Source organism: Lutra lutra, chromosome 10, assembly GCF_902655055.1.
Source record: "Lutra lutra chromosome 10, mLutLut1.2, whole genome shotgun sequence".
Classification (NCBI taxonomy): domain Eukaryota; kingdom Metazoa; phylum Chordata; class Mammalia; order Carnivora; family Mustelidae; genus Lutra; species Lutra lutra.
The window spans coordinates 5,706,240-5,733,922 of NC_062287.1; the positions used below are offsets into that span (position 1 = coordinate 5,706,240).

General features: G+C 37.3%; 1 protein-coding gene across 3 annotated transcripts in view; it reads right to left on the reverse strand.

Moving 5' to 3' along the window:
- C10H11orf65 (chromosome 10 C11orf65 homolog) overlaps positions 1 to 27,683 on the reverse strand; it is a 68,062-nt gene that overhangs the window by 23,876 nt on the left and 16,503 nt on the right. The window contains exons 2-5 of one of the 3 annotated variants that reach the window (XM_047691121.1): positions 27,489 to 27,578; positions 17,128 to 17,220; positions 1,097 to 1,150; positions 762 to 962 (exon numbers count right to left, since the gene is read on the reverse strand). In XM_047691121.1, coding sequence (XP_047547077.1) covers positions 762 to 962; positions 1,097 to 1,150; positions 17,128 to 17,220; positions 27,489 to 27,569 — 429 coding nt within the window. In that variant the 5' untranslated portion in view covers positions 27,570 to 27,578. The remainder of the gene's footprint in view (positions 1 to 761; positions 963 to 1,096; positions 1,151 to 17,127; positions 17,221 to 27,488; positions 27,579 to 27,683) is intronic. The other 2 variants (XM_047691123.1, XM_047691122.1) reach the window with 2 other exon arrangements.

Consider the following 27,683-nt stretch of genomic DNA (forward strand, 5'->3'; position numbering starts at 1 on the left):
AACACTTGAGGGGAGAGACTATTTTATCTACCATTGTGTCCCTAGCATCTACTACAATGCCTGACATACAGTTGGTATGCAATAAGGTTTGTTGAATGAATGTATGAACTCACACCTTGATCATTTTCACTTTTTAGTATACTTAATATATCAATTCTATAATCTGCATACCAGAGACTAAGGACCTGAATGAAGATATGAGCCCAAAGAGACATCTAGAGCTGTAGAACCTGATTATATTAACCTGCAAAATGTAAGCTTACAAACATCCTTAGAATCTCCACAGAAATGACATTAAACCTGGGTGCCTATGGAAAAGTCCCTAAATCAGAACCACGTACAGTTAAAATCATTCCATTCAGTTAATGAGGACATATTAAAGTTCCAAACACCATGACGACCCAAATTACTTCCCACTAGTCCCTGCTGTTACAAGCTCTATAAGAGAAAACATTATATTTTTCTCAAGAATTCCCAGCTCTAGTCCAAGGATTAATTAATATAGATTCAACAACATTTTCAAATTTGCTTTGTATTCTGGGTCTAAAGATGACCCAGATCAAAGCTGATTACTAAAAGCAGAAGTACAGAAAAAAAAAAGATATACTGCTGATCTTGAAGTATTATTAGTAATCTGGTAGTTAATGTCATCACCTTTTATCAAATTAACAAAATTTATTGTTTTAAAATTAATTTTCAAGAAGACAAATGAGTTTCTAAATATATAAGAGTCAAAATTATTAATATTTCTCTTTTCTTACTGTATCGGTGACAGGCCTCCAGCCATTGTTTTCTACACGACGATACCAGCCACTATGATTCTTTTCCTGAAGATCATCACTTTTAATATGAGATGTATATTTTGCTGGAAGTTTTGTATAATTTCTAGGGCTATTAGCACACAGATCTTCAATATGTCTATGAGTGAAAATTTTATAGTATATATCAGGTGGAAATTTAACCTGTATATGAAGAAGTTCAAAGGACCATTGTAATCTAATTACCAAAAAAATGGTTTACATTTTTAAAATTACATCTTTTAAATTTCATATAAATATGCTTTAAAACTATCAAATAAGAATTCATCCATACTTACACCACCTAATCTGAATCGTACATGAACGCCAGCAGCAGCATCTAGAAGCTCTGCCTATAAAAAAATGTATTACTCTTCAACACTGTATATATTAGTTCACTACTTCTGACTCTATCATGTTAAAATAGTTGCTGAACATATATTATTTATGAAATAGATCAAATAAACCTCAAATAATTATTTTTAAATTAAAAAATATTTTAAGATTTAATTTCTTACAGCATCCAATAAATAAAACATCTTCCATGAAAACTGGAAAAATGATACCAAATTGTGTTTATTTTCTGTGCAACATTTAAGTATAAAAACCAACTGATATGTTATTCACAAGACAGAAATTTTACATAAGTCCTCAAATACATGATTTACATATTAAATATTACTTTATTGGTAAATTCAGAGAAAAAATTATGGTTGGCTAATTTAACACCAAATGACCTTTCCTAACTAGCTTTTGTTAGGTCAAAAATACATGTTTAAATTTTATAAGAACTGTATATAACTGGTATTCTAAATTTTAGTGCCCTGTACCAAATGCAAAGTAGAGAAAACAATTTTGGGTCCTCAATCAGAAGACAATTTGATCTTACCTCCTGATAATATTAAGTTAGATGAGAAAATACATGTTATCCTAAATCATTCATGTAAAGCCTGAAAGACCACATGAAGTTTTGCACAATTTTCTCCTGACTAAAGAATGTATATACACATGTATACATATATAGGATCACAATTCAAACATGAAAAATACGTTTTATAACAGGATCTAAAACTTTTATTTATAAAATTCATAAAATTTATGCAGGTGATGCTTGAACAACATGGGTTTGAAGTATGCAGGTCAACTTAAATGAAGATGTTCTATAGTACAGTACTGTAAAAGTAATTTCTCCTCCTTAAGATTTTCTTAACATGTTACTTTAGCTTACTTGAATGTAAGAATAAAGTATGTAATACATATAACACATAAAATATGTGTTAATTGACTACTTATGTTATTAGTAAGGCTTCTGGTCAACACTATGTTATTTGTAGTTGACTTTTTGGAGAGTCACAAGTTACATACGGACTTTCCACTGCATGGCAGGGGTGGGGGGGGTCACTGTCCCATCCCAAAATTGTTCAAGGGTCCACTGTATATAATTTTTAAACAAAATTCACTATATATATACTTTTATCTCCACTAAAGTAGGCAAATCCTAAGTGTACAGCTTCATGGATTTTTTTCTTTCCTCTTTTAGTCGGTTAGGGTGAGAGGATTATCATGTCAATCCAATCAGAAATTGAAGTGGGTCAAGCATGGATTATCATTTTAGTAATTCATATCTGGTCTGTCCATTTCTAGTTTTTCCCTACTTCTCAGAGGTGGTCCTGGCAAGTCTCTATCCACTCAACTACTAAAGCCTATGGGAAATCCAGGTGTACTTTTGGGAAGATTTGAGTTTACTTCTTTATCCTTTGACCATTTACAAACTCAGATGGGGATGAGAGTTGGCTGGGTATTTGAGGCACTTCCCTTCCTTTTAGCATGACTTTGTCTCCTAACCCCACTGGAAATTTTATTTAGTGGAATAGCATTATTTAAAGTGGACTTATACTAGTTGTAAATACAGCAAACTCTAGGGAAACCAAAAACTAGTAAAAAAGAGGTATAATTGATATACTGAAAGAAAATATAATCATATAAAATGCTCAATTAAAGCCAGAGAAGGCAGAAAAAGAATATGAAAAAAGAAAGAACAAGGGCAAGAAATTTATTGCTTTCCATTGCTGAAAACATTAACAAATATGTTAGATATCAATCGCTATATTAAATATCAATGGTCTAAATATACAAGGTGAAAGGCAGAGACTATAAACATAGATTAAAAAAATAAGATCTGGGGCGCCTGGGTGGCTCAGTGGGTTGAGCCGCTGCCTTCGGCTCAGGTCATGATCTCAGGGTCCTGGGATCGAGTCCCGCATCGGGCTCTCTGCTCAGCAGGGAGCCTGCTTCCCTTCCTCTCTCTCTGCCTGCCTCTCTGCCTACTTGTGATCTCTGTCTGTCAAATAAATAAATAAAAAAATCTTTAAAAAAAAAATAAGATCTAACTGTATGTTGTCTATAAAAAATATTTTAAATATAAAGACACAGGTTAAAAGCAAAGTTATGGAGAAACATAACATATTCACTAACACCAACTAAATGAAAACTGAACAGCTATATTAATTTCAGAAAAAGCTGAATTCAGAGCAAGAAAAATTCTTAGTGATAAAGAGGAGGATTACATGATGATAAAGTGGCCAATTCTCTTTGAAGATATAACAATTCCTAAAGTATTTATGCCTGACAAGAGAATATCCAAATATGCAAGGCACTATAAGAACTGGAGAAATCCACTATTATAGTTGGAGAATTTCAACACCTCTCTATCAGTAACTGACATATTCAGTAGACAGAAAAATCATTAAATCCAATATGAAACTAAACAACACTTGTTGTAACCACCTAGACCTGACATTTCTAAAACACATTACCCAACAATAGCAAATATACACTCTTCTCAAGCTCATATGGAACATTTACTGAGATAGAACATGTTATGGACCATAAAACACACCTTAACAACTATAAAATAATAGAAATTATACAAAGCATGATCTCAGATGCCAATGGAATTAAATTAGAAATCAGGAACAGAAGGATAGCTGAAAAGGCCAGGACTTGGAAAGTCAACAATACACTCTTAGTAACAAATAGATCAAACAAGAAGTCTCAAGAGAAATTTACAAATATTTTGACTTAAGGGAAAATGAAAATACAGCTTATCAAAATTCATGACATGCAGAGGCAATGGTGCTTAGAGGAAAATTTATAACATTGAATAAATATATTTGAAAACAAGGAAGACCTGAAATCAATATTCAAGACTTCCATCTTAAGACTCTAGGAAAAGAAATTAAATCAAAAGTAAGCAAAAAAAAAAAAAAAAGAAATAATAAAAGCTAAAGCAGAAATCAGTGAAATCAAATTGGAAACCAATATGAAAAATAAAAGAAATTAAAAGCTAGTTCTTTGAAAAGATCAATAAAATCAGTAAGCTTCTGACCAGGAAAACGAAGAAGAAAAAGGAGAGAGAGGGAAGACACAAATGACTAAAATCAGAAAAGAGGGGCTATCACTACTGATTCCAGGGATGCTAAAAGGATAATTAACAAATATTAAGAAAAACTCTATGCCTACAAATTTGATAGCCTATATGAAATGGTTCAAATCCCTGAAAGACACAACCTGACAAAACTCACACAAGCAGATACAGAAAATCTGAATAGACCTATTAAAGAAACTGAATCAATAATAAACCTTTCAAAAAAGAAAGCACCAAGCTTCAATAGGTTCAGTCATGAACACTACCATTTAAGGAAAGAATTGTACCAGTTCTCTGAAATCTATTCCAGAAAACAGGAGCAAAGGGAATACTCCCTAACACATTCTATGAGGCCAGCATTATCCTAATACCCAAACCAGAGGGAGACACAAGAAAGGAAAATTACAGACCATTATCTCTCGTGAACATAGATGCAAAAATCCTCAAGAAAATATTAGCAAGTCAAATTCAACAAAGAATTATATACCATGAGCAAGTGGGATTCATTCCAGGTACACAAGGTCATTATCAAATTACAAAAGGCTAAAGAAGAAAAATCGTATGATCGTATTAACAATGCAGAAGAAGTATTTGATAAAATTCAATACCAATTCGTGATAAAAATTCTGACAAACTAGGAATAGAGACAAGCTTCCTCAACTTGACAAAGGGTATCTACAATAAACACACCTATCATATTTTAAACTGCATGCTTTCCTGCTAAGAGCAGGAACAAGGCAAAGATATCCTTTCACCCCTTCTATTCAACATCATATCGGAAGTCAGAGATAATTCAGTAAGAAATAAAAGGTACACAAATTGAAATGGAAAAAAAATCTGTCTTTGTTCACAGATAACATAACTGTCTATATTAAAAATTCCAATGAATCAATGAAGAAATTCCTGGCACAAAAAAGCAACTACAATAATGTTGGGGGATACTACATTAACATGCAAAAGCCAATTGCTCTCTTATATACCAGCAACAAACAATCAACTTGTACACAGTCAACTTGTCTTTGACAAAAGACCAAAGCCAATTCAACAGGGAAAGGATAGTTTTAAACAGTGCTGGAAAAACTGGACATCCACAAGCAAAAGTTTAACTCCAATTCCAGTTAGTTAACATACAGTGTAATAGTAGATTCAGTTGTAAAATTTAGTGATTCAACATTTTTTTTATTTTTTTAAATTTATTTTCAGCATAACAGTATTCATTGTTTTTGTACCACACCCAGTGCTCCATGCAATCCGTGCCCTAATACCCACCACCTGGTTCCCCCAACCTTTTTTAATTTCCTGTTTGACCCATTCATGACTTAGTAGTGTGTTGTTTAAATTCCATGTATTTGTGGTCGTTTCATTTTTCCTGTGGCTGACTTATAGTTTCATAGCATTGTGATCAGAAAAGGTGTGTGGCATGATTTCAATCTTTCTGTATTTGTTGATGCCTGTTTTGTGACCTAAAATGTGATCCACTCTGGAGAATATTCCACATGCACTTGAGAAAAATGTATATTCTGCTATTTTAGGATGGAATGTTCTGAATATATCTGTTAAGTTCATCTGGTCCAGTTGGTCATTCAAAGCTATTGTTTCCCTGTTTATTTTCTTTTTAGATGATTTGTCCATTGATGTACATGGGGTGTTAATGTTCTCTACTATTATCTACTACATTATCAATGCGTTCCTTTATGTTTGTTACTGTTTCATATATTAGGTGCTCCCATGTTGGTGGCATAAATATTTACAATTGTTTTTCTTGCTGGATTATCCCCTTTATTAGAATATAGTGTCCTTTTACCTCTGGTTACAGTCTTTGTTTTAAAGTCTATTTGTCTGATATAAATATTGCTCCTCCCTCTTTCTTTTGACACCCATTTGCACAATAGATGTTTCTCCATCCTCTCACTTTCAATCTGCAGACATCATTAGGTTTGAAATGAATCTCTTGTATACAGCAATAAGATGGGTCTTATTTTAACCATTCTGACACACACACACACACACAGCCATTTTGTTATTTGTTTTGTGGTTGTTTTTGGAAATTTTCTCTGATCCTTTTTATCTTCCTCTCTTTCATGTTTTGTTGATTTTCTTCAGTAAGATATTTGGATTTCTTTCTCTATCTTTATATTTGTTGGATGTTTATTAGTGGTTTTCAATACATGGTTACAATTAGATTTGTATATAACTTCTTCAGACAGCAACCTATATTAAGTTGGTGGCCACTTAAATTGGAACCCATTCGTTTCCCCTCTCCTTCCCACATTTTAGGTATATGTTATTATATTTTATATCCTTTTTATGTGAGTTCTTTGATTTTTTAAGAGAAATATTAATTTTTACTGCTTTTGTGTTTCCTGCCTTTATATCATCACTTTTGGTCTCCACTTTCCACTCAAAGAATTGCTTTAATATTTCTTGCAGTGGTAATGAACTCCACTGGTTTTTGTTTGTCTGAAAAACTCTTCATCTCTCCTTCTATTCTTAATGACAGCCTTGCTGCATCGAGTATTCTTGGCTGCAGATTCTTCCCATTTAGCACTTTGAATACATCATGCCATTCTCTTCTTGCTTGCCGAGCTTCTGTTGAAAAATCTCCCGCTATCCTTATGGGTTTTCCTTTATTTCCTTTATAAGAAGTTAAGGACTTCTTTTGTCTTGCTGTTTTTTAAGCTTTTTTTTTTCCTTATCATTATATTTTGCAAATTAATTATAATATGTCTTGGTGTTGGCCTGCTTTTGTTGATTTTGATGGGAGTTCTCTGTGCCTCCTATATCTGGATGTCAGTTTCCTTCTCCATATTAGGGAAGTTTTCAGCTATTATTTTTTCAAATAAATTTTCTGCCCCCTTTCTCTCTCTTCTTCCTTTTGTATTACAATAATACAAATGTTATTATGTTTACTGGAGTCATTCAGTTCCCTGAGTCTACTCTCATGTTACATAATTGTCCTCTCTTATTCAACTTTATTGCTCTCCATTACTTTGTCTTCTAGGTCATTAACTCATTCCTCTGCTTCTTCCAGCTTACTGTTCATGGCATCAAGTGTGTTTCTAATCTTGTGTATTGCACTCTTCATCTTCGATTCTTTTTTAACTCTTTTCTCTGTGGTAATGGTCTCACTGAGGTCTTAAATTATTTTTTTCAAGCCTAGGGGGTATCCTTATGATCATTACTTTAAATTCTCCATCAAGCATGTTACTTATATCTGTTTTAGTTAGATCTCTGGCAGTGGCCTTACCTTGTTCCTTCATTTGGGATAAGTTCCTCTGTCTTCACATTTTGTCTAAGTCTCTGCCTTATTTGCTGTGTTAGAAAAGCCAGTTATGTCTCCTGCTCCTAAAAGTAATGGCCTTATGAAGAAGAGGCTCTATAGTATCCAGGGTCTGGTACTTCAGGGAATATCTCCAGTGTTTGTTTTATGCATTCTGCTGTCCTGTTCTCTGCTCTGTCCTTTAGGCAAGAGGCTCTCCTTGCTTGCTATGGGAAGGGTTTGGTCCCTGGCCTGAATGTGGAGAGTTTTAACTAGGTGTGCTCTAGGTCTGCTTCTGAAATGAAACCCATTATCACCTCCACCACAACTGAAGCCCTGCAAAACTCTGGTAGGAAGACATTGTATGAGCAGGAGTTTGTGCTGGTCTTTTTGGGGAGAGGTCCACCACACTGGGTCTGAGACAAGTGTGACTGAGAAGGACAGCTCCACCAGGGCCAGGGGGTGAGGAGTGGTGTAGGACTTGGTGTATGCAAGTTAGGCAGCCAGTATCAGTGCTGCACTACTTCCCAAAGGTGGCTCTGTGTTTATGCTGAGGGGCAGGGTTGGGAAATGGTGTTGCCAGCTCCTTTGTTCCCAGAGAGGTATCTCTGTGAATGCTGCCTCTGAGGGACACACTCTGAGAAGACCAAATAATCAGCCCTTGAGTGCCCTAGGTATTCTTAAGATTGCTGTTTCCAAGTTGTCTGCTCCTGGGTTGTCTGCCTGCCTTTTCTCCAGGAGTAGCAGTACCTTCCAGGCTCTACCCCAGCCAAGCCTGCTGACCTTTAAAACTCAACTTTAAGCCCTGGTGGTTACAGGAACACACAAAATTCAGTCCCTCTCATTTTCCAAGCCAATAGCTTTGGGGAAACATTTTCCTTGTGTGTTCCCCTGTATGCTCTTGCCCTTCTCCATGACCACGGCTCACTTCACAGCACCTGTGAACTATTTTTCCTCTAAACCATGTCTCTGCACTTCCTATCTTCTTCAATGTGGCTTCTTCTCTTCCTTTAATTGTGGAATTTGTTATGTTGCTCTTCAGGTCGATTTCTAGGGTATTGAGGATGTTTTGATAGTCATCTACTTGTATTGGTGGTATGAGACGAGCCTAGGGTCCTTCTACTCCATTGCCATTTTCCTGCTCTCTCAAGACTCTTAAATACAGAGAACCAACTGGTAGTTCCCAGATGGGAGATGTATGAAGGGATGAGTGAAATAGATGAAGGGAATTAAGAGGTACAACTTCTAGTTTTATTTTTTTTTAAAGATTTTATTTATTGATAAAATCCCAAAAGTTCATTTTTGCCCTTGCTTCCCTTGCCTTTGGTGATGTTCCTAGGAAGATGTTGCTGCGGCTGACGTCGAAGAGGTTGCTGCCTGTGTTCTCCTCGAGGATTTTGATGGATTCCTTTCTCACATTGAGATCCTTCATCCATTTTGAGTCTATTTTCGTGTGTGGTGTAAGGAAATGATCCAATTTCATTTTTCTGCATGTGGCTGTCCAATTTTCCCAACACCATTTATTGAAGAGGCTGTCTTTGTTCCATTGGACATTCTTTCCTGCTTTGTCGAAGATGAGTTGACCATAGAGTTGAGGGTCCATTTCTGGGCTCTCTATTCTGTTCCATTGATCTATGTGTCTGTTTTTGTGCCAGTACCATGCTGTCTTGATGATGACAGCTTTGTAATAGAGCTTGAAGTCCGGAATTGTGATGCCACCAACTTTGGCTTTCTTTTTCAATATTCCTTTGGCTATTCGAGGTCTTTTCTGGTTCCATATAAATTTTAGGATGATTTGTTCCATTTCTTTGAAAAAAATGGATGGTACTTTGATAGGAATTGCATTAAATGTGTAGATTGCTTTAGGTAGCATAGACATTTTCACAATATTTATTCTTCCAATCCAGGAGCATGGAACATTTTTCCATTTCTTTGTGTCTTCCTCAATTTCTTTCATGAGTACTTTATAGTTTTCTGAGTATAGATTCTTAGTCTCTTTGGTTAGGTTTATTCCTAGGTATCTTATAGTTTTGGGTGCAATTGTAAATGGGATGGACTCCTTAATTTCTCTTTCTTCTGTCTTGTTGTTGGTGTAGAGAAATGCAACTGATTTCTGTGCATTGATTTTATATCCTGACACTTTACTGAATTCCTGTACAAGTTCTAGCAGTTTTGGAGTGGAGTCTTTTGGGTTTTCCACATATAGTATCATATCATCTGCGAAGAGTGATAGTTTGACTTCTTCTTTGCCGATTTGGATGCCTTTAATTTCCTTTTGTTGTCTGATTGCTGAGGCTAGGACTTCTAGTACTATGTTGAATAGCAGTGGTGATAACGGACATCCCTGCCGTGTTCCTGACCTTAGCGGAAAAGCTTTCAGTTTTTCTCCATTGAGAATGATATTTGCAGTGGGTTTTTCATAGATGGCTTTGATAATATTGAGGTATGTGCCGTCTATCCCTACACTTTGAAGAGTTTTGATCAGGAAGGGATGCTGTACTTTGTCAAATGCTTTTTCAGCATCTATGGAGAGTATCATATGGTTCTTGTTCTTTCTTTTATTAATGTCTTGTATCACATTGATTGATTTGCGGATGTTGAACCAGCCTTGCAGCCCTGGAATAAATCCCACTTGGTCGTGGTGAATAATCCTTTTAACGTACTGTTGAATCCTATTGGCTAGTATTTTGGCGAGAATTTTTGCATCTGTGTTCATCAAGGATATTGGTCTGTAGTTCTCTTTTTTGTTGGGATCCTTGTCTGGTTTTGGGATCAAGGTGATGCTGGCCTCATAAAATGAGTTTGGAAGTTTTCCTTCTATTGCTATTTTTTGCACAGCAAAGGAAACAGTTAAAAAAAAAACAAAAGACAACTGACAGAATGGGAGAAGATATTTGCAAATGACATATCAGATAAAGGGCTAGTGTCCAAAATCTATAAAGAACTTAGCAAACTCAACACCCAAAGAACAAATAATCCAATCAAGAAATGGGCAGAGGACATGAACAGACATTTCTGCAAAGAAGACATCCAGATGGCCAACAGACACATGAAAAAGTGCTCCATATCACTCGGCATCAGGGAAATACAAATCAAAACCACAGTGAGATATCACCTCACACCAGTCAGAATGGCTAAAATTAACAAGTCAAGAAATGACAGATGCTGGCGAGGATGCGGAGAAAGGGGAACCCTCCTACACTGTTGGTGGGAATGCAAGCTGGTGCAACCACTCTGGAAAACAGCATGGAGGTTCCTCAAATGTTGAAAATAGAACTACCCTATGACCCTGCAATTGCACTGCTGGGTATTTACCCTAAAGATACAAATGTAGTGATCCGAAGGGGCACATGCACCCGAATGTTTATAGCAGCAATGTCTACAATAGCCAAACTATGGAAAGAACCTAGATGTCCATCTACAGACGAATGGATAAAGAAGATGTGGTATATATACACAATGGAATACTATGCAGCCATCAAAAGAAATGAAATCTTGCCATTTGCGACGACGTGGATGGAACTAGAGGGTATCATGCTTAGCGAAATAAGTCAATCGGAGAAAGACAACTATCATATGATCTCCCTGATATGAGGGAGAGGAGATGCAACATGGGGGGTCGAGGGGGTAGGAGAAGAGTAAATGAAACAAGATGGGATTGGGAGGGAGACAAACCATAAGTGACTCTTAATCTCACAAAACAAACTGAGGGTTGATGGGGGGAGGGGGTTGGGAGAGGGGGTGGGGTTATGGATATCGGGGAGGGTATGTGCTATGGTGAGTGTTGTGAAGTGTGTAAACCTGGCGATTCGCAGACCTGTACCCCTGGGGATAAAAATATATGTTTATAAAGCTGTAAAAAAAAAAAAAAAAGAAAGAAAGGATGAATCCCCAAGTTTTGTAGCAACATGGACGGGACTGGAAGAGATTATGCTGAGTGAAATAAGTCAAGCAGAGAGAGTCAATTATCATATGGTTTCACTTATTTGTGGAGCATAACAAATAGCATGGAGGACAAGGGGAGATGGAGAGGAGAAGGGAGTTGAGGGAAATTGGAAGGGGAGGTGAACCATGAGAGACTATGGACTCTGAAAAACGATCTGAGAATTTTGAAGGGGTGGGGGGTGGGAGGTTGGGGGCACCAGGTGGTGGGTATTGTAGAGGGCACGGATTGCATGGAGCACTGGGTGTGGTGCAAAAATAATGAATACTGTTATGCTGAAAAAAATAAAAAAATTTAAAAAAAAATTAAAAAAAAAAAGATTTTATTTATTTATTTGACAGAGAGAGATCACAAGTAGACAGAGAGGCAGGCAGAGAGAGAGAGAGAGGGAAGCAGGTTCCCCGCTGAGCAGAGAGCCCGATGTGGGCCTCGATCCCAGGACCCTGAGATCATGACCTGAGCCGAAGGCAGCGGCTTAACCCACTGAGCCACCCAGGCGCCCCAACAACTTCTAGTTTTAAAATAAATAAGTCATGGAGATGAAAACTACAGCATAGGGAACATAGTCAGTAACACTGTAATGACATAGTATGGTGACTACACTACACTTATCTTGATGAGCACTGACTAATATATAAAATTGTGGAATCAATATGTTGTAAATTTGAAAGTAATGTAACAGTGTATGTTAATTATACTTCAATAAATACAATTAAGAGGGAAGAAAGAAAGAAAGTGAATAGGCAGAAAATAAGGAGAAACTATAATAGATCATTAAATAATCATTATAAAGATCATTCAAGAATATTATAAATAATCCTAGTAAATAAACTTGAAAATTTAAGTGAAATGGGCAACTTCCAGAAAAGTACAACTTATCAAATCTAGCACAAAAATAAATATAAGATAGGAATAGATCTATAACTATAAACTGATTCTGTAATTTAGAATCTTTCCACCAAGTAAACTTCTGGCTTCCCTGGTAAATCCTTCCATTTAGAGAAGAAAGAACACACAATACGAGAAGGAACATTTCTCAGCTTGTGCTACTATGCCAACTAAATGTGATACCAAAATCTGACAGAAACAATATAAGAAAGTAAATTACATGGTCTGCCTGAATGTAGGTACAAAAATTTAAGCAAAGTACTAGCAAACTAAGTTCAGTGATATTTGAAAAGGATAAGACATTTTGACCAAAATGTGTATATTCCAGAAATGCTAAGTAGTTTAACATTCAAGTAAAATAATAATATCTCAATAAGAGCAGAGAAATGTCATAAAATTTAACATCCATTTTTTGGACTGGGGGAAAAACTTGTTTTCGCTCAAAGAGAGAAGGGAACTTTCTAAGATAAGTTTTCTACACAAAAACCTATAGCATACCATATACTTGGTGGATTGTTGAGCCCTCTCCTTTTGAAATCATGAATGGCAGTGGTTACCACTTGTATTCACCAATTTACTGAAGGCTCTAGTTAATGCGCAAGTATAAGAAAAATAAATTGTATATTTGGAAAGGGAAAAACTAAACTCTATATTTGAATTTAGCATGCTTGTTCATGTAGAAAATCCAAAAGAATCTATGCACCAATTATTGGAATTAATAAATGAGGGAGCAAAGTTGCTGAAACAAAGCTAAGAAACAAAAATTACTTGTCTTCCTATGTATTTGCAACAAAAATCAGTAAAAAAAATTTTGTTTTAAAGATTTATTTATTTTAGTGAGAGAATGTTCATGAGTGGGAGGAGGGGCAGAGACAAAGAATCTTCAAGCAGACTCTCCACAGAGCATGGAGCCCAACGATGAAGTGGAGCTCAGCCCCATTAACCATCAGATCATGACCTGAGCCAAAACCAAGAGTGGGATGCTCAAGCAACTGAGCCACTCAGGTGCCCCAAAGTTAGTAAAAATTTTCTAATTACTATTTAAAAAGAGCTTGAAAAAGCAAGGTCTAAATCTAAGAAAGAATGTGCAAATTCTCTACACAGAAAACTATAAAGCATTGTTGAGAGAAATTGTAGAACAACTAAATAAATGTTATGGATTGGGATTTCCAGAAGAAGATACTGAAACGACATTTGGGTGCCCCATGTTAATAAGGGATCAACACCTAGAAAAGAAGAGGAAGGATGAGTTTGTGTTACTATGCAGAGCAATCCAAGCCCAGGGCTTCTAGAGTGAATATTGCCAAACTGGACTACCTCAGGTCAGACTTTATGCCCCCTTCCCTACTCTACCCTACACTGGTTGGTTACTGGATATGAACTGCCCTGGAAATACCTGACTGGCCTTGAGGCAGTTCTCCCCAGATAAGGCAGAAACAAGATGCTCAGAGCTGGAGGCTCTCTGCTCATCACAGCCCCTGGGATTGAACTGCGTACTAACTCTCCTTGTGAAGAGGAATCTGGGCAGTACATCACCATGTTTCCTACAAATGTTCATGGACCGGAGCTCTCAAAAGAGTTGAGAAGTCCATTTTCCTCAAACTGATATAAATATTCAATAAAATCCCAATTAAAATTCCAAAATATTTTTTAAAACATTTTTAAAAATTTTGTTAGGGACACCTGGGTGGCTCAGTCAGGCATCTGACTCTCAGTTTTGCCTCTGGTCATGATCTCAAGGTTGTGAGATTGCACCCCACATCAGGCTCCACAATGGGCATGAATTCTGCTTAAGATTTTCTCTCTCTCCCTCTGCCCCTCTCCTGCCACTCTTTCTCTCTAAAAAATAAAATAAAATAAAATTGTGTCAAATACACACAACACAAATTTACCATTAGTGCATCTGATACATTCACAACATTGTTTAGCCACTGTCTATTTCCAGAATATTTTTTTTTTACTCCAAAGGAAACCCCATACCCACATACCCATTAAGCAGTCACTCCCCATTTCCCCATTCTCTCCCTCGCCAGCCAGCACCTGACAATCGCTAACTTATTTTTTAATATACTCTCTATTTATTCAGACACCCTGTATGTTCATCCTCAGTCTTGTCCTTCCCAGGCTCTGGGTCTGCCTGTTCTTGACCTGTCTGGCACCCCCTGTATCTTGTCTGTGGGCAGGGAGCTGGCCCAGCCCTGGGGGTGCCTGGCGGTGAGCAGAAACAAAGGCAAGCCTCTGTGCAGGTCCCTAAAGCAACTGCCAGAGAGGTCAAAGTCCACAACAACAATTTTTGAGAATAAGATCTCTAGTTGACCCCTTGGCCCTAGAAAGCCACACCAAGAATGTAAATGTTTGTCTCCGTAGCTACCAACAAGCTGAGGCAGGAGGCATGCTGGGTGGGTGAACACAAACACGACAAAGCTTCTTCATGAATTTAGCAGCCTTTTTCTTCATGAAGCACTCTCCTAGTGGCCCTATGTTTCCTTTATTGGATTCCAGAATTCCAATAAAGGTGATTCTAACAGTTACTCGAAGAGCTCCCTAGTCCACTATTTTCCCAATGGTGGAGGATTTTATGTGTATAAACTGACAACTTAATTCTAAAATTTACATGGAAATACAAAGCACCTAACAATAGCTTGGAAGTGTCTTTTTGAAGAATTACAAAATGGGAGTACTCTTCTACCATAAAAAACACTTGTTTTAAACCTATACTAATACAAACCTATAATAATTATGACAAGGGTAGAAAATAGACAATGGAAGAGAATAGAAAATGCATCAACAGACCCATACAAAAATGCTTACTTGATTTATGATAAAAGTGGCATGGAGAGCAGTAGAGAAAGGACTATGTTTTTTAAAAATAGTGTTTCTGGGGCGCCTGGGTGGCTCAGTGGGTTAAGCCTCTGCCTTAGGCTCAGGTCATGGACTCAGGGTCCTGGGATCGAGTCCCGCATCAGGCTCTCTGCTCAGCAGGGTGCCTGCTTCCCCTCTCTCTCTGTGCTTCCCTACTTGTGATCTCTGTCAAATAAATAAATAAAATCTCTAAAAAAAATAGTGTTTCATCATTTGGATATATATAGGGAAGAATATGAAAGTGACTTCTACTTCATACCGTACACAAAATATCAACCCCACATGTACTGCTGATCTAAAATATGAAAAGGCAAATTGGTAAAGTTTATATATAATATAGGAAAATACTTTTATGACTTCAGGATTAGTGCAGTTTATAAAAAGCACCAACCATATACAAAAAGGTTGATAATTTAAACTACTTTAAAATTAAGAACTCTGTTCACCAAAACACTGTTCACCACAATAATGAAGTCTCGTTTCAAAATATTAACCTAGGTGGGGAAAGAGGGAGGAAATGGAGATGAGGCAGGACTGGCTATAAATTGCTAACTGCTGAAGTTAGGGGATGGGTACATGTGGTTTATTACTTTACTCTTTCTACTTCTGTATATGTTTGATAATTTTCACGATTTAAAAAAAAAAAAGGTGGGAAGACCGTAAAAGTCACAAGTCAAGTCACAGAATGAAAAATGTCATGTGCAGCACAGAAAACCAACAAAGGGTTTGTATGAAGAACACATAAAGAACTGCTTAAAGCCCGGAAGAGTAAGAGACAATATACACATAAAAGACATGAAAAAAATGTCAGGAGCTCAGCTGACCTGGGAGAACAGTTGTTGAGGTGTCGGGTGTCAGAAGAGCCAATGAAGGAAACAAGCAGAAAGGGAAAGAAAGCTTTTAATCACTTACTGTAGTGGTAATACGTAAGAGTTGGAGCCCTGAACAGTGGAGGAGGCAACGGTTCCCCCTGGTCCATCCCCCACCCCCTCCCTGCAGTGTTGAGAATGAGGCCTGAGCAGCACAGACAGGGGGTCCTCTCACTGCTGAGGGAGTCCTGACTTTCAACAGGCTCCAGCAGTTGTATGGACTCCGAGGTGTGAAGGGGTGGGGAAGGCAGCAGGGAGGAGAGTGTGAGTGGACTCACTCAGAGTGGGACTGCACAGGGGCCTGAAGACCTCAGCCCAAAGCCTCAGATAGAGAACTAAGAAGGCAGGCGCCGGGACCAAAACTTTAAGTATGTCTAAAGGGAGGACTGTTCTTAAAAAGCTTATAATATTAAGCATTGGTAAGGATGCAGAGCACCAAGAATTCCAAAAGACTGATGATGGTTAATACAAATTGTACCGTCACTTTGGAAAAGAATTTGAAATTCCATTTCTGGGTGGAGGAGAAATCCGTGCACACGTGCACAGGACAGATGAGTAAGAATATTTTCCCAAAAGCAGTCTTTGTAGCAGACTCAAACTGGAAAAACAACACAAAGGTCAATCAACTGTAGAATGAATACATAGTAGTATATTCATAAAATTAAATAACCATCATTATTTTTTAGAAAATGAATAGAATTCAGCAACATGAATAAGACAGCGAAGCGCACCAGAGGACTCTATTTACACGTGGTTCAAGAATAGAGAAGACTGAAAAGAAACAACAAAAAAGCTTCAATTCAACCTAGTGGTTGCCTTTTGGGAGCAGGGAGTTGGCTGCGACATGCAGAGGTGTGCAGAGTGCCACAAGCCAGGGGTCTGACATCTGAGACTCTGATCTGGGTGATCGCTGCACGGGGGGCTTGTGATGACCCACCGAGCTGCACATTTGTGTTTTATGAACTTTTCCATGTGTGGGTCACACTAAAAAGTTTTTAAAAAGAAACACAAACACATTTATAGAGCACTCACACATTTTGCAGGGAAAAAACAGATGCCGCATGAATAAATACCGTGCTCACCTCTTTAGGATCAATATATTTCACTATCTGACGTGGCTCCCCTTGTCTTCTGATATCAATCAGTCCTTTATAGTGTTGGAATACAGCGACATTCTAAAGGTTCAAGCACATAAGATTCTATTGTCAAAACTGGATTTTCTACCTCTAATTAAAGCTTTGTGCCTAACTAGGGCAAAATAAGTAAAAACCATAAAAATAGACTTTATGTATATAAACTAGATTTTAGAAATCTTATCCACTCAGGGTTTGCTCTGGCAAGCTAGGCAATACTGGTTTTATTCTCACAAAGAGTTTTACCCTTAATTGTGGAACTACAGTAGCAACTATAAATCAAATACCCAGAATGTTGGTGGAGTCACTTCTATGCAGCCAGAGTAAACCGGGAGAAAGACAAAACAGCCTGCATGTTAAGAACATGGAGTTTGGCACAGTATTATCTGGGTTCCCATTAACCATGTGACCGTGGACAAGCTGCTTAGCTTGTCCACTCAGTTTCTCAGCTGAACGACCAGAATGACAGTGGGTATCTCATACAGCTATGGTGAAGAATTGATGAGTTAATATTTGTAAAGCTCCTAGAACAATTTCTGGCACAAAAAACCACTAAATAATTATTATCTTACTATCATTACAGAACCTCGTTCCTATAGTAATGCCACTGACTTACAAACCCGATCTACTATTCATGTTAGCACAATGTTTAGGCAGACTACTCCAAACAATTCTATCTCAGAAAACTATTTCTTTGGTAACACTCTCCTTATGCCCTATGCACCCCCAAACCCTCAGTAACTCCTGGTAAAAGTCCGCCCTGCCTCACTATGCTTACATCAACTCAGATCAATTCTAAAAGAAGTAACCCACAACACCAGTATGACAATGTGAAGCCCCAAGGCAACTGCCTGTGGCAATGGTGCAGCTCACATCAAAACATAACTACCCACAAGGAAGACACCTGCCGTTCCCATCTGCCTATCTGGCTGTCAGGGAAGAAAAAGAACCTATATGCTGGTGAACAAAGAAGCTGGGTAGGACAACAGTGAAAGCTGGTCCAACGTGTCCTAGAAGCTGTGAAGTGCCTTTTTTTTTTGTTCAAATGATTTTAATTATTGGAATGCACAATTTTTAAATATGCAAATAAAAGTTTTAAAACCTGGGGGGAAAACCCCCAGTAGATAGATCAATGAAATCAGGAGCTGGTTCCTTGAAAAGAGCAACAAAATTGATAAACCTTTAGCCAGACTCATAAAAAAGAAAGAAAAAGAGAGAAAGAAAGAAAGAAAGAAAAAAGGAAGGAAAGAAAGAAGGGAAGGAAGGAAGGAATAAATAAAGAGAGGGAGAGAGAGAAGACTCAAAACAAAATCAGAAATGAAAGAGGAGAAATAACAGCTTACACCACAGAAATACAAAGGATTATAAGAGAATATTGTGAAAAACTATATGCCAACAAATTGGACAACCTAGAAGATATAGAGAAATTCTTAGAAACATATATGCTCCCAAAACTGAAACAAGAAGAAACAAAAAATGTGAACAGACTGATAACCAGCAAAGAAATTGAATCAGTAATCAAAAACTCCCAAAAAACAGAAGTCCGGGGCCAGACGGCTTCACGGGCAAATTCTACCAAATATTTAAAGAAGAGTTAATACCTATTTTTCTTAAACTATTCCAAAAAGAAGAGGAAAGAAATCTTCCAAATTCATTCTATGAGGCCAGCATTACCTTAATATCAAGACCAAACAGATATTGCTAAAAAAGAGAACTATAGGATAATATCTCTGATGAACACAGATGCAAATCCCCTCAACAAAATATTAGCAAACTGAGTCCAAGTATAAATTAAAAAAATAATTCACAACGATTAAGTGGGATTTATTCCTGGGTTGCAAAGGTGATTCAACATTCAAAAATCAATGTGAAACATCACATCAACAAGAGAGAGGATAAAAACCATATGATTGTTTCAGTGGCCCCTCAGTGGCTCAGTTGGTTAAGCATCCCTTGATTTCAGCTCAGTTCATGATCTCAGGGTTGTGAGATCAAGCCCTATGTTGGGCTCCATGCTGAGCATGGAGCCTCCTTAAGATTCTCTCTTTCCCTCTCCCTCTAGCCCTCCCTTTTCTCTTAAAGAAAAAAAAAAAAAAGGCCTCAGAGAGATCCCTGACCCCTCCCATTACATGAGGACGTGGCAAGAAGACAACTGTTCACCTATGAACTAGAAAGCGGATCCTTACCAGACACCAAATCTGCTGGTGCCATGATTTTAGACTTTCCAGAATCCAGAACTGTAAGGAATAGATTTCTATTATTTATAATCTACCCAGTCTATTGTACTTTGTGATAATAGCCCAAATGGATTTTTTTTTTAAAGATTTTATTTATTTGACAGACAGAGATCACAAGTAGGCAGAGAGGCAGGTAGAGAGAGAGAGGAGGAAGCAGGCTCCCTGCAGAGCAGAGAGCCCGATGTGGGGCTCGATCCCAGGACCCTGGGATCATGACCTGAGCCGAAGGCAGAGGCTTTAACCCACTGAGCCACCCAGGCGCCCCAATAGCCCAAATGGATTAACACAGCTACCAAAGATGTGAATAAAATGATTAACTAATTTGACCTAAATATGTCAGTATACATTTTTTTCTCACATTCACATGGAACATTTCCAAAAATAGACTTTTTCTAGGCCAGGCAAGTTTCAAAAAATTTCAAGTTATTGAAATCATATAAATAACTGACTTCAGTGGAATTAAATCTGAAAACCAATAACAGAAAGGTAATTAGAAAACTCCTAAATATTTGGTAATTAAGCAACATACTTTTCCAAAAAATCTTTTATTTATCTGAGAGATAAAGCACAAGCAAGGGGAAGGGGAGAGAGAGAAGCAGACATCCCACCCAGTGAGGAGCCCAACGTGGGGCTCTATCCCAGGACCCTGAGATCATGACTTGAGCCAAAGGCAGTGACTTAACCCACTGAGCCACCCAGGAACCCATAAACAACACACTTCTAAATAACTCACAGGTCAGGATGCCTGGCTGGCTCATTTGATTTGGTAGAGCATGCACTCTTGATCTTGGGGTTGTGAGTTTGAGCCCCATGTTGGGTGGAAGGATTACTTAAATATAAAATCCTTAAAATCAATCAATCAATCATGGATCAAAAAAAATCACAATGGAAATTATAAAATATTTTAAACTGAAATGTAATAAATATATGACATATCAAAACCTGTGTGATATACCTAAGGGAATGCTCAGGGAGAACTTGATAGCTTTAAATACATATATTATTAAAAAAGAATAAATGGGGGCGCCTGGGTGGCTCAGTGGGTTAAGCCTCTTCCTTCGGCTCAGGTCATGATCTCAGGGTCCTGGAATTGAGCCCCGCATCGGGCTCTCTGATCAGCAGGGAGTCTGCTTCCCTCTCTCTCTGCCTGCCTCTCTGCCTACTTGAGATCTCTGTCTGTCAAATAAATAATCTTTAAAAAAAAAGAATAAATGTGTAAATCTAAGATCTAATGTTCCCTCTCAAGAAGTGTGAAACAGAACAGTAAATCAAACTCCCTCAAAAAATGAAGGAAAACACAATAAAGATAATCAGTTAATGAAATGTAGAGTTAAAACAGAAAGCCAACAAAGCCCAAACCAGGTTTTTTTCTTTTATTAAAGATTAAGACAGATATAGAAAAATAAGGAGAAAACACATATGAGCAATATCACCCCAGATCTTATAGACATTAAAAAATAGTGAGAGGAGACTATAAACAATTTTAGGCAAATAAATTTGACAATTTTAAGAAAATGGACAGATTCCTTGAAAAGAAACATCAAAATGGGCATAAGAAGAAATACAGTTTTGAATAGTCCTGTATTATTAAAGAAATGGAATCCCTAATTAGAAATTTTTCATAAAGAAAACTCCTACACACAATATTTTACCAACGTATTCTCCTCTTTATAGGAGAAATAGCATTAATCACACAAATTCTTTCAGATAATATAACAGAAGTATTTCCCAACTCTCTTTATTAGGCCAGCATAATCTTGATATCAACAGCTGAGAAGGATATGACAAAAAAGAAAAATTACATTCATGAGCAAATATGCAAAAATCCTAAATGAAAGTTGATAAAAGAAATTTTCTATTTTTAATGCCTATGGGTCCTGTTCCTGGACTCCGGGGAGGCTACACCTTAACATTTACCAAGGTGAAAGTAACTAGGCAAAACTTCAAAGCATGGATTCTATTTCTTCCCTGAGTACACACTGTATATCTGCTTTGTTAAAGAAAATAACCAGAAAGGAACATTTTGAACATGAAAGAGAAAGAAGGAACTTCCCTGATTCCTTTAAAACTGAAGTCTAAGCCCTGCATATACAGGAAACTTAAGGTCTGCAACTTCCTAAAATGTTCTTTGTCTAATAATTTGTAACTCTTTATGTATAAAATGAATATAGCCTTACACCAAATGTTCTCCCTTATCAAAGCACTCTCTTCTTTGTGAAGATTGTATCCAGGACAGCTGTTCTAACTTGGGCTTGAATGAAACTCTTTTTTCCCCTAGAAATTCTAACAGGTTTGTTCATTTGTGTCAATAACATTTATCAGATCAAATCCAGGATATATCAAAAGGGTAATAAAACATCAGTGAAGTAGAATTTTTTCCAGGAATGCAAGGCTGGTTTAACATTTGAATATCAATCAATGAAATTCACCATATAAAAAGAATGAAGAAAACAGACCAAATGATCATACAGTAAAAACAGCAAAAGCATTTGATAAAATTCAACACCCAGAGTTTTCATAACAAGAATAAAAAGTAAACTAGGAATAAAGTTAAATTCCCCAAACTGATGGTAAGTTTTTACAAAAAAACTACAAGTAACATCTTAACTAATGGTGGAATATTACATGCCTTCTGTGTTCAACAAAAGGGCAAGAATGTCCATAATTACTGCTTCTATTCCATCTTGCACTGGAGGGTCTAATCAGTGCAATAAAGAAACAAAAGGTATAAAGTTTGCAAAGAAAAAAGTAAAAGTTATCATCCAAGGATGACATACTTAAGTGGAAAATCCAAAGGAATCTATAAAAAAGCAATTAGAAATATGTGCATATTAGGTCAGCAGGTAAAAATAAACTACATTTCTATAAACTAGAAATGAACAATCAGAAAATAGAATTTAAAAATAATACCACTTACAGTGGTGTCAAGAAATGTCAAATACCCAGAAGTAAAATGAAAGATGTTTAAGACTTCTACACTGCAAACTACAAAACATCCTGGAGAAAAAAAAAATTTTTTTTGAAGATTTTTATTTATTTGTCAGAGAGAGAGAGAGAAAGAGCAGCAGGCAGAGGGAGAAGCAGATTTCCCACTGAGCAGGAAGCCCAATGCAGGACTTGATCCCACGACTCCAGGATCATGACCTGAGCGGAAAGCAGCCACTTAACCAATTAAGCCACCCAGGCATCCCTGGGAGAAAAAATTTTAAAGATCTAATAAATAAAGATATGTACCATGTTCATGAAAACTCAGTGTAGAAAAATTCAATTTTCTCCCAAACTGATCTACTGATTCAATTTAATTCTAATTATATAATCTCCATAATAATTCTTTTTAATTAATGAATTGATTCTACAATTTACATGGAAATGCAAAAGCTCTAGAATAACTATGACAATCATGAAGAACATCAAAGTTGGAGGACTGTACTGCCATATACCCATACTTCTGATAAAGCTACAGTTACTAAGACAGTGTGGTATTGACTCAAATAAAGACAAATAGACCAACACAACTAAACAGAGACTATAGAAACACTTCACACATATGGTTACATGATTTAAACAAAGGCACCACTGTGATTTACTATGGAAAGGATGGCATTTTCAGTAAAGGTGAACCTATAATAATCAAATTATTATTTGGTTATCCATAAAGACAAAAATTAACTTTGTGGGGCCCCTGGGTGGCTCAGTGGGTTAAAGCCTCTGCCTTTGGCTCAGGTCATGATCCCAGGGTTCTGGGATCAAGCCCTGCATCGGGCTCTCTGCTCAGTGGGGAGCCTGCTTCCCTCTCTCTCTCTGCCTGCCTCTCTGCCTGCTTGTGATCTCTGTCAAATAAATAAATAAAATCTTTAAAAAAAAACAAAATTTGTCCATACCTCCCATCATACACAAAACATTAATTTGAGATGGATACTGGATCTCAATCTACAACTAAAGCAACTAAGCCTCTAGGAAAAAACAAAAACAAAAACAAAAACAAAAAAAACAGAAGGATATCTTCTGGCTTCAGGTTACATAAACACTCCCCTCAGATTTATTTCAAATATTTGACATGTAATACTATGCTGGGTGAGTCAGGTATCCACCTTGGGATCTCATTCCCCACTGGGGAAAGGAAAGGCCCAGTGGGCTCCTTAGGGCTGGCTTGTGCCAAGTGATGTGATCAAAGTGAAAACCCTTGTCTTATCCTTCTAATGTGGTCCTTGTCTCTCTGGTCCTTGGCTCTGGGATTTTCATAAGAATGCTTTCTATGGATAGTGGCTAGTTGGTCTTCTTATGAGGCAATGTCACCTCTTTAGGCAAACATTTCTTTTTTTTTTAAGTTTTATTTGCTTATTTTAGAGAGAGATGGACAGCACGAAGAGGGGAGGGCAGAGGGAGAGAGCGCATCTCAAGCAGTCTCCACTTTGAGTGTGGAGCCCGACATGAGGCTTGATTTCACTACACGGAAATCATGACCTAAGCCAAATCAAGAGCTGGACACTTAACTGACAGCCACCCAGGTCCCCCTAGGCAAATATTGCTTAAACAGGGCTCAGAAAACACTAACCAAAAAGAACAAGTGATAAATCGGATTTAATGAAAACTCAAGACTTCTCATTATCAAAAAACACCTTTAAGAATGAAATGAGGCGGGATGCCTGAGTGGCTCAGTTGGTTGAGCGGCTGCCTTCGGCTCAGGTCATGATCCCAGCGTCCTGGGATCGAGTCCCACATCGGGCTCCTTGCTTGGCAGGGAGCCTGCTTCTCCCTCTGCCTCTGCCTGCCACTCTGTCTGCCTGTTCTCACTCTCTCTGACAAATAAATAAATAAAATCTTAAAAAAAAAAAAAAAAAGAATGAAATGAGGCCAGTCTGAAGAAAATATCTGCAACACACATATTCAATAAAGGACTTCTGTTCAGGATATCTGAGAGACTCCTCCAAGTGAATATCGGCAGTGTAATGGTAGATGTGATGGGATTTGTGGATTTGAAGATTGGGAGCATAGGTTAAAAAGAGTGGGGTAGGGATATTTATATCCTCATCATATATAATAAGAAGTCACATAATGTTATGTAAGCATGATGGAACAAGAAACAAAGGCTTAAATATCCTTTAAAGAAAGAAGGTAACAACAACAAAAATAAGAAAGAAAGAAGGTAAATAGAGGAACTAAAAAATAATCCCACATGGTACTGTGTAAGGGATAAGCGAGATAAGCTCTCAATTTTCTTTGCAGAAGGTCAACAGGTCACTTCTAAAGTTGGTAAATAAAAGATAATTATCCAAGCATATTATGCAGAAACACAGAAATTACTACTAAAGATCTAAAACAAAAAATGGTTAAAAAGTGGTTGCCTTAAGGATATGAGGGTAGAGAAGACTAGGAGGGGCTAAAAGAAGTGCTTTTATTTGTAAGTTCTTCTACACTATTTTACTTAAAAATACATTATTTTGATCTAAAATATTCAAATGTTGGGGCGCCTGGGTGGATCAGTGGGCTAAAATATTCAAATGTAAGAAAATACCTTCATTTACATTAGTTTGACTCTGCAGATTATTCATTTATAGGGCCATGTAATATGTTAAAATGACGCTTCCTTATTTAGAAGTCATCCTCTAAACCACCTGAAACAGAATGTTTCTAGACTTAAGATCAAATGTGTTCTCTTTGAATCTCAGAACTATTTTAATTATCCTTATATTTGAACCATGGCTTCCATGGTTAGCTTCTTTTCAGTTTCTAACCACTTTTCAAATGTAACTGTGCAGTCATACCTTCTGTTGCAGGAGGTACCATTTTATCTCCAAATACACCCCCTTAGAGCCATTCAACATACTGATTTTATCTAAACTGATCACCATTTTTATTTCCTTCATTTTTTCCTTTCTCATTCACTCTCTCTTTTTTTTTTTTTAACATCATTTATTTCTCTTAAATATCAGTTGATCCTTGCTTGTGCATTAATACTTAAGAATGAAGGTCTGGGGGCATCTGGGTGGCTCAGTGGGTTAAAGCCTCTACTTTCAGCTCAGGTCATGATCCCAGGGTCCTGGGATCCAGCCCCGCATCGCATCGGGCTCTGCTCAGCAGGGAGCCTGCTTCCTCCTCTCTCTCTGCCTGCCTCTGCCTGCTTGTGATTTCTGTCTGTCAAATAAATAAATAAAATCTTTAAAAAAAAAAAAAGAATGAAGGTCTGTGTCAATTCTTCAGGGGAACTAGTTGGGAGTATCCTGGGCTTTTTTTAAGTCTCTTATTTTGCCATTGTTCTCACACAAGAATGGGAAGAGGGTCTGGAGCTTTGTAATGTGTGTGGAATTAGATAATCAACAGACTTTTGGGGGGGGGGGGATGGTTAGGTAGCCAGCAATCAAGCAGGGTGTCTTTCAAATACTAAAATTAAGAGACTTTTACTGTGGAGCGCCAAATCTGCAAAAGAATTAGCTTTTCCAAATAGTTCATTTAATTTTTTAAAAAAGAGATAAGTCATCAGGGTTTTCCCCCCTTAGAGTACATATCCATCTATGAGCAAATTTTTTGACCTATGGTAAATATCCATCTACCTGCTGCTTTGGGGCTTGAAGTGACAGGGCAGACAACTGTCACAGCTGTCCTACATACACTTAACCCCCTTGCCTACGGTCATTCTCCTTCCAGTTCTTTCAAATTGCTAACTCCGAATGGATAGGCTTTCTAGGGTCCCAGTGACAAACCAGCTCTCTCACTGGAGCCCCTCTGAAGTGTGGCGAGGCAAGTCTTCTACACAGTTCTATCCAAAGGGATGTAACTATCTATTTTTGGTTTTCCAAAAATGAGATAAAATTAATCTGCTCATGAAGTCCCTTCTCTCTGGTGTGGGTTAACTTTCTGTGTATTGTCATTTTAACAGGGTTCTGCACGGACAAAAAGTAAAGATGTGTGCTCAGTCCACCATCTTGTTAAGATACATATATACACATGCTTGTCTGTTTATATACATGGCTTCTCTACTAAAACTCCTTAAGGGCAAGGAGGTATTGTAAAGTTCTTCGCTAGGAATATAAAAGGTATACAAGGTAATGTTGGTTGGATTTGGATGTGGGATAAAGGAAGTTACAAATAACAGAAAAGCTTAAGCCAAGCTAACAAGTAGACTAGAAACCATCAAAGGGATAGATTTTGAAAGCAAATTATTTTTGTATTAGAAATCAATACTTATGGATTTTATGGCTTTGAAAGAGGCAAAAGAAACAACTAATGGAAGCTATTTTGCAAGACTTGATGAGCCAATACAAAGAATACAAAGGTATTCTTGTGTGCCAGAAACAGAGTCATACCACTTCACACAAAATTATCAAACACAGACAATGTTGCTGCTGTCACAGAGGAAAAAGCAGAGTCATTTCAGCTGTTGGCTCTCACCCAACCAGGTAAATCAACTTGGAATAATCCTTACACCAATGGGACCAGCTATGCCCATACTAAAGCATGATGAATAAATGCATTAATTCAGACACAGTTCATTATTTAAACGTTGTCTTCAAAAGTAGGTACTCAGTAATGGGGCGCCTGGGTGGCTCAGTGGTTAAAGCCTCTGCCTTCGGCTCAGGTCATGATCCCAGGGTCCTGGGATCGAGCCTCACATCGGGCTCTCTGCTCAGCAGGGAGCCTGCCTCCTCCTCCTCTCTCTCTCTCTGCCTGCCTCTCTGCCTACTTGTGATCTGTCAAATAAATAAAAAAATCTTAAAAAAAAAAGTAGGTACTCAGTAAATATTTAATGAGTGAATGTATCCCTAACACCTGCTCAAAAACCTGATTCCTGAAGTCAAGAAATAAAGTTTTAAAGGTGAAAGCCAAATAACCTTATTAGTGATACTTACATTGATCATAGCCATTATCAAAAGGCCTGGCCCTGATATGGAGCTAGTAAGGATTTGTGAGGTTAACAAGATGATTGTTAACTTTTTGACCTTCTAAAAAAATGTGTGCTTTGAAAGCAAAGGGTAGTACACAAATCCATAAGTATACTAAAAACTATTGAACAGCTGAACCTTATGATATATAAATTATATTGTAATCAAGTTGCAAAAAATGAAATAAACTCACAAGGAAACACTTCCAGGCCTTCTGAATGACTCTGGCAGCTTCATCCCTCTCTGAAAGTTCTGACTCCTCTTCCCAAGGCATTTGAAAGACCTAAAAGAAGCAAAAAACGTATGCTCAAAATTTTTTTATGAACTCCATTATGAAACTCATTAGAAATCAAGAAAAACAGAAGATTAATGAAGGAAATAATACAGA